The following is an 8,218-nucleotide window of genomic DNA, read 5'->3' on the forward strand; positions in this document are numbered from 1 at the left end:
GGGCGTGGTTTCGGAGACCTGCTCTCCCGTCGACCGTGTACGTGGCGGACGGGATGGAGTCACCGGCGGCAGCAGCAGCAAAGGAACGACGGTGGGCGTGCGCGTGAGCAGATGTGATCTGTTCGTGGCGGCTAGGGTTAGGAGACACCGCATACTTATAGGCGCAGCCGCGTGGAGAGACGTGGGCTCGACCCACGTCCGAGTCCGTGACAGCCCACGATGCGACGTCTCAGATCGTGGCCCAGCTGTCAGAAAACTCTCCGTTAGTGACTGGCAAAAATAAGCGCGTAGGTGTGAGCTCGGCTCGGCTCAATCCCGCAACCTGAGGCGAGGCGAGGCGAGGCGAGGCGGTGGAGGAGTGCGCGAGGGCCTCTTCTCTTCTCAAGCTCCAATAGCATGTAGAAGAGAAACCCTTATAAACCACTCCAACTCTCCTTCCACTTCCGGGGTGGGACTAAACTTCCCACCACACTTAGTGCCATATAACCCACATGGGCCCTTAGAGATTTTTCAGAAATTGCAATATGGGCCTAGAGCCCATCTCAGATTTCAGCATCTTGTTCCCCCATATATATGTACTGGAGCAGCTCGTCATCTTCATCTCCCCGTAGCCGCAACCGATCGAAGAAACCCAAGCCTTCAAGCTCGAGGCGATCAATCAGCCATTTAACCTGTCCTATTCTTCTTGATCGCCATGACTTGGGGGCAGAAGGACGGCGGCGATTCGTCGGCGTCGCCCGGCTCCTCGCCGTGCCATGACGACGAGCGGCACAAGGTCCCCAGAGGGCACGTCCCCATGGTCACCGGTTGCGGCAAGCGCGTGGTGGTGCCGGTGAGGCTGCTCCGGGACCCATGCGTCGCGGAGCTGCTTGACATGGCGGCGCAGCAGTACGGCTACGGCCAGCCGGGCGTGTTGCGGATCCCATGCGATGCCGGACACTTCCGCAGGGTCGTCGACGGCGCGCTGCACAGAGCCGACTAGCCGCCCGGCCTGACACGTCAAGGAGCATGCATGTGTGGAGCTGCCTGTACATATGCAGCGTCGACAGTGTAGATGGATGTATATATGTAGGTGGATATATACGTATGTAGACATGCATGGTCAAACCAAGAGCATTAAGGACCACCCTCGCGGGCGAACCAACCTGTGGTTAGATGGTTAGAGGGACTGTGGTATTCCCAGCCCATCAGGGTTCAAATTCTGGTGCTCGCATTCGACGAGGTGCTTGCGGTGACTTCATAAATTTCAAGATGATATGCCGGCTCAGTCTTTCGGAGGTGCTCATAGGGGTAAGGTGTGCGTGTGTGCGTTCATAGGATTGAGTGTATGCGCGTGTATATGAGCCCTTGAGTCTATACTGTGTTCAAAAAAAAGACCACCCTCGAGGACAATTTTGTGAGGTTACAATAAATAAATAAAAACAAATGTTTGATGGCTTCATCATGCCCACACATGAAGCAGTTGTGACTATTCCCAGTCGAGCCTTGTGAAGCATTTTAATCATCACCTACAAAAGGATTTTGATTATCAAAAGCATCTTGAGCTTCCACATCCTTCTATTGTCAACGAAAATATTCTAGAGTCCATATCTTGTACACGGTTTTGGTTAGAGATAAAACCAAATCGTATTTGTACTTTCCTTCTTCTTGTTTCCCACGTATGTAACAATCAGATCCTGTACATGCCGTGATGGAGGCTGTTTCCATCCTATATAAACACGCAGACGCGGCCTACTCAGGTAGGTAGAAACGCTTACCAAATTTACATGGTAATCAGAGCCAACCTTCCAAAACACATCTAGTTTCCATCCTTTCCTCCACCTTCCATCCATGGCGTCCTCCAGTACCACGGCGCCGGCTCTCTACTCCAACCAAATCTCCGAGAAGCTTACTCGTGAGAACCATCTGCTATGGAAGGCCCAGGTGCTTCCGCAGATCAGGGGCGCTGGGTTGTACGGGTACCTAGATGGATCCGTCGCGGCACCAGAAGAGAAGATCTCGACCACGGACAAGGAGGGCAAGGTCACCTCCGTCCCCAACCCCGACTTCATCGCCTGGAGAGGGCAGGATCAGCAGGTCCTGTCCTACATCATCAACTCGCTGTCCAAGGAGGTACTCGTTCAGGTTCTTCATCTGGAGACCTCACACGCGGTATGGAGTGCCCTCACCAACATGTTTTCATCTCACTCCCGATCCCGCATCAACAATCTGCGCATCTCCCTCGCCAATGCTCAGAAGGGGAACCAATCTGTCCCGGCCTACTTTGCCCGGATGAAAGGTTTCGCCGATGAGCTTGCTGCTGCTGGAAAACCAGTTGGCGAGGATGAGCTCATCTCGTTTATCCTTGCTGGCCTCGATATGGACTACACCCCATTAGTCTCTGCCCTTGATGCGCAGACTACTCATGTATCTCTTGATGCTCTCTATGGACAGATGGCGAATTTCGATCAACGGGTCGAGCTGCTGCAAGGGACCAACTCCGGCTTCAAGTCCTCGGCTAACATGGCTGCACGAGGGCGCGGGCGTGGCCGTGGCGCTCCTAGTGGTCGCGGCGGAGGCCGTGGCAGTAGCAACACGAGGGGTGGCAGCAGCGCCAATGGCAACAACAACGCCCATCCCTTCAACAACACCAACAGGGGTGTACGTACAGGCAACATCAACAACAACCGTCCGACTTGCCAGATCCGCGGCAAGTCAGGCCATACGGCCATGGACTGCTGGTACCGCTTCACCGACGATTATCTTCCAGAAGAGAAGTCAGCGGGCGCCGCCAACCTGTCCTCCTACGGGGTGGACACCAACTGGTACGCCGACAGCGGGGCGACAAATCACATCACCGGAGAGCTAGAGAAGCTCACCGTCCGCGACAACTACCGCGGCACCGATCAGATCCACACCGCTGATGGTTCAAGTATGGACATATCCCATATTGGTCATTCGGTTATCAACACTCTCAATGATCAAATTCATCTCAAAAATATCTTGCATGTCCCCCACGCATCTAAAAATCTCCTTTCAGTGCATAAAATTGCTGTTGACAATCATGCTTATCTTGAGTTTTGGCCTACTTTTTTTGTGATTAAGGACCAAACAACGGGGAGAATTCTCTATCGAGGCAGATGTAGGGGAGGCCTCTATCCATTGATTCCAATTAGGACGTCGAATAAACAAGCCTTCGGTGCCATCAAGCTATCTCCAACACGGTGGCACGATCGTCTTGGCCATCCATCTTTTTCTATTGTTCAACGTGTGCTTAGGAATAATAAGCTCCCTTGTCATGGAGAGCTAAACCTTGAGTCTGTTTGTGATTCTTGCCAAAGAGCAAAGAGTCATCAGTTACCTTATCAAGTGTCCACAAGTGTGTCTACTGTTCCTCTTGAGTTAGTATTCTCTGATGTATGGGGTGATGCTCCTATTTCTGTTGGTAGACACAAATATTATGTTAGTTTCATCGATGATTACAGTAAATTTACTTGGATCTATCTTATTAAAAATAAATCCGATGTTTTTGAGGTTTTCCGCAATTTCCAAGCACATGTTGAACGAAAATTTGGCCGCAAAATTCTCGCTGTCCAATCTGATTGGGGCGGTGAATACGAGAAACTAAACCCTTTCTTTCAAAAGATTGGGATCTCACATCATGTCTCCTGCCCTCACACTCATCAACAAAATGGGTCGGCAGAGAGAAAACACAGACACATTATTGAAGTCGGTCTCGCCCTCCTAGCCAATGCATCCATGCCACTTAAATTCTGGGATGAAGCCTTCTTAGCAGCCACCTATCTCATTAATATTCTGCCAAGTAGTGCTATCAATTTTGACATTCCCTTTGAACGTCTATTTCACACCAAGCCTAACTATGCATCGCTCCGTGTTTTTGGTTGCGCATGTTGGCCTAACTTGCGCCCATACAACACTCGAAAATTATCCTTCCGCTCCAAACAATGCGTTTTCTTAGGCTATAGTCCTCGTCACAAAGGAGTTAAATGTCTCGATGTCTCCACGGGTCGCATTTATATTTCTCGCGACGTGGTATTTGATGAGACTGTTTTTCCTTTTGCTTCGCTTCATCCCAATGCAGGAGCTCTACTTAGGAAAGAAATCTCCCTCCTACCAGAATCTCTTAAAAATCCTTCATCCTTTGATCATGGGGGTGATAATAACTGTGATGATCAAAATATGGCATATGTTACTGACCTAACTGATGCAGGGAATAACACAGGAGGTGCAGAACCCATACAAAAAAATCTGGGCGAAATCCACGTCGAAACCAGGCTAAATTTGGCAAGAAACGATCCTTTATTTTATGCTGCAGATGAGGACACAGGCACAGGACACGGAGGTGATCCTGGCGCGCGATCCCAGGCAGATCGCCCTGCAGCAGCAGACACGGGCGGCGCAGAGGCTGCAAATCCGAGCTGCACGCGCGGGCAATCAGGAGGCGACATGCGAACGGCTGTCGAGCGCTCCCCCGACCGCTCCGGGCCCGCTGGCTCCCCAGGCGCCAATGCCCCGTCTTCACCTGGGCCGCCTGGGCGCTCCCCCGACCGCACGCGAGTGCGCGCTGCGTCTTCTGGGCCAGCTGGCTTGCCAGGCGCCAATGCCCCGTCTCCACCTGGGCCGCCTGGGCCTGATTCACCTGCTGCAGCGGACGTCAGCGACAACGATCGCCAGGATGGTTCGATTTCGGGATCACCTGCGTCCGCTAACGAGGTGGGCGCTGGATCTTCTGTGGCTGATCGCCAGGTGGGCTCCGGATCTTCTACGGCTGGATCTGGACCAGTCCCAACTGGTGCTATCGTGAGAGGGCGCACACGCTCTAAATCAGGCATATCAAAACCACTACTCCCCTCAGACGGTATAGTACTCTATGAGAAAAATTTTAAGGTCAAATATGCATCGTTTTGTGCAACAGGAGAGCCGCAAAATGTGCAAGAGGCCTTAAACAATACAAACTGGAGAAAGGCTATGGATGTTGAGTATTCAGCATTAATGAAAAATAAGACTTGGCACTTAGTTCCAGCCAATCATCAAAAAAATGTTATTGATTGTAAATGGGTTTATAGAATAAAAAAGAAAGCTGATGGAAGTATAGATAGATATAAAGCTAGATTAGTAGCAAAAGGATTCAAGCAAAGATATGGAATAGACTATGAGGATACATTCAGTCCAGTAGTTAAAGCTGCTACTATCAGACTTGTTTTGTCTATTGCTATATCCAGGAGATGGAGTTTAAGGCAGCTAGATGTGGAGAACGCGTTCCTTCATGGTGTTCTGGAAGAAGAAGTCTACATGAGACAACCACCTGGTTATGAATACAAAAACTCACCCTTTCATGTGTGCAAGCTAGATAAGGCTCTTTATGGACTCAAGCAAGCTCCAAGAGCATGGTACTCTCGCTTAAGCTTGAGACTGCAGGAATTGGGATTTTCCCCTTCAAAGGCCGACACCTCCCTATTTATCTTTAATAAGTCCGGGGTGACAATATTTGTGCTCATATATGTTGATGACATTATTGTAACCAGCTCCTCTCAGGAAGCAGTTTCAGCATTGTTGCAGGACTTGAGCTCTAGCTTTACATTGAAGGACTTGGGAGATTTACACTTCTTCCTTGGGATTGAGGTAAAGAAAACTCAGGATTGTATTGTATTAACACAACATAAATATGCTTCAGAAATCTTGACCAGAGTTGGCATGAAAGATTGCAAACCATCACCAACCCCTCTATCAAGCACTGAAAAATTGTCAGCCTATGATGGTGAACCTCTTGGACCAGATGACAGTACAAGGTACAGGAGTATTGTTGGAGCATTGCAATATTTGACTCTTACAAGACCTGACATTTCTTTTTCAGTCAATAAAGTTTGTCAATACTTGCATGCGCCAACTACTGTTCATTGGACATCAGTAAAGAGAACTCTCAGATATGTTAAGTTCACCATAGATACAGGTCTTGCATTTAGGAAGACACCATCTACATTGGTAAGTGCCTTCTCAGATGCAGATTGGGCAGGATGTGTTGATGATAGAAGATCAACAGGAGGGTTTGCTATATTTTATGGATCAAATCTAATATCCTGGAGTGCCAGAAAACAAGCCACTGTATCTCGGTCAAGTACTGAAGCAAAGTATAAGGCATTAGCAAATGCAACAGCTGAAATCATTTGGGTGCAGTCATTACTCAGAGAATTGGGTATGCCTACAAGACAACCTCGGTGCTTGTGGTGTGATAATCTTGGGGCGACCTATCTCTCAGCTAATCCTGTTTTTCATGCTCGTACTAAGCATATTAAAATTGATTGCCACTTTGTCAGAGAAAGGGTAGCGAAGAAACTTCTTCAAATACAGTTTGTATCTTCAAAGGATCAGGTTGCAGATGGGTTCACAAAAGCTTTACCAGTACGGAATCTAGAAGAGTTTCGGCGCAATCTCACTCTTACCAAAGTGTGATTGAGGTGGGCTGTTAACGAAAATATTCTAGAGTCCATATCTTGTACACGGTTTTGGTTAGAGATAAAACCAAATCGTATTTGTACTTTCCTTCTTCTTGTTTTCCACGTATGTAACAATCAGATCCTGTACATGCCGTGATGGAGGCTGTTTCCATCCTATATAAACACGCAGACGCGGCCTACTCAGGTAGGTAGAAACGCTTACCAAATTTACATCTATACCCTACCAGGGTCAGGCCTTAAGCCGTAAATATAGATCTCGAACAGTAAATGGTACTCTCCCCGTCCCATAATATAAGAGCGTTTTTGACACTAATGAGGGTGTATCTCGCTATCAATTCTCCAAGTCACCCTGTCAGGATCATCAGTAAAACAACATCATCCACCAAAGCTTTTAATTATTCAAATAAGTATCACCCCTCAAAGTTCTTATGAATTGCAGACAATCCCAGCCTTCAGATTCACCATGATGACAGTAACTTTCTTAGAGAAGCACACCGTATATAATCTGGGGAATCTGACAGCAAGAGGAGTATCATCTATCCAAATGTCTTCCTATAACAGAGATTTTTTTTTCATCTCCAAGTACTCTCTCGGCAAATCTCTGAAAGATACTATTGACTTTAATCAAACCTTGCCAGAAGTGGGATCCACCAGATTCTGCACCCATACTTGAGAAGGTCTGAGAAAGTACGTTTTTTTTGTTAACAGGTTCTGCCACACACCATTAGTGTTTTCTAGTTTCCAAAGCCACCTGCAAAGCAAGCATTGATTCATAGTCTGAAGATCTAGAACCCCAAGACTAGGGATGAAAATGCAGTGAAAAGTTTCCGCTTTTCCGGAGGCAAAACGGAAACGGAGAGGAAATATGAAAACGAAAACGGAAATTTGCAAAACAGAAATGGAAATGAATTTTTTTATGCGGAAACAGAAACAAAAACGGAATGGTGTTTTCTGGTGGAACAGACGTGGAAACAGAACTTTCCGTTTCCGTGAATATGGAATTTCCATTTCTGCTATAGGCCCATGGCTACTTTGTGGCCCATCTACCAAACAACACACAATGACATAATGAGTAGAATGAGAAGAATAGATCATTTGAGGACCAACTTTTACTACCGCACACTCAACTAGACCCTATACGGAATTGTCATGTGTTACTACAATACTACCCTGTTGCTAACACAACTATATTATTTTGTAGCCATGTGAAAAATCCATAAATTTGTTTGCTTTTTGTCTGTATTTCTCTATGATTCAAGGGGAGTTTTAAGTTCCAGTCAACACACAGTTTTGTTTCCGTGTCCGCTTTGTATTCACTCCGTGTCTGTTTTCGGTCCTATCTGTTTCCGTATTCGTTTCCGGGGTTTCTGTATTCGTTTCCGCTTCTGCAAAAAAATATGAAAACAAATATGATAGCACCCGGTTCCGTCCGTTTCCGCGCCGTTTTCATCCCTACCCAAGACCACCACATTCTTTAGGTAAACAAACAATAGGCCAATTGATCAAGTGATTTTTTTTGGAAACGGAGGCAAAAGCTTTGCCTCATTTCATTAAAAAGAAGGGCGATAACAAAGTCTGCAAATGGTCATTAGTCCTCACACGAATGGAAATACCAAAAGCCTACTCCCGCGGCATTATAGAACTCAAACGTGTCGCCCCCGCGATCACCCAAAGTCTCGCCTCTGCCTTAATGGCCTCGACCAACATATTTGGCAACCTGCACACGTTCTGGAAAACCTTCGCGTTTCTCTCTTTCTAGACCT

General features: G+C 47.4%; 1 protein-coding gene and 1 pseudogene across 1 annotated transcript; both read left to right on the plus strand.

The window, feature by feature from the left end:
* Positions 1-694: 694 nt before the first annotated feature.
* LOC123094214 (auxin-responsive protein SAUR71-like) lies at positions 695-982 on the plus strand. Its single transcript, XM_044516271.1, has one exon. The coding sequence runs from the start codon at positions 695-697 to the stop codon at positions 980-982; it is 288 nt and encodes a 95-aa protein (XP_044372206.1).
* Positions 983-2,310: 1,328 nt separating this feature from the next.
* LOC123095320 (uncharacterized) lies at positions 2,311-2,449 on the plus strand (annotated as a pseudogene).
* The last annotated feature ends 5,769 nt before the right edge of the window (positions 2,450-8,218 follow it).

The sequence above is a fragment of the Triticum aestivum genome, chromosome 4B (assembly GCF_018294505.1).
Source record: "Triticum aestivum cultivar Chinese Spring chromosome 4B, IWGSC CS RefSeq v2.1, whole genome shotgun sequence".
In the NCBI taxonomy this organism is placed as follows: domain Eukaryota; kingdom Viridiplantae; phylum Streptophyta; class Magnoliopsida; order Poales; family Poaceae; genus Triticum; species Triticum aestivum.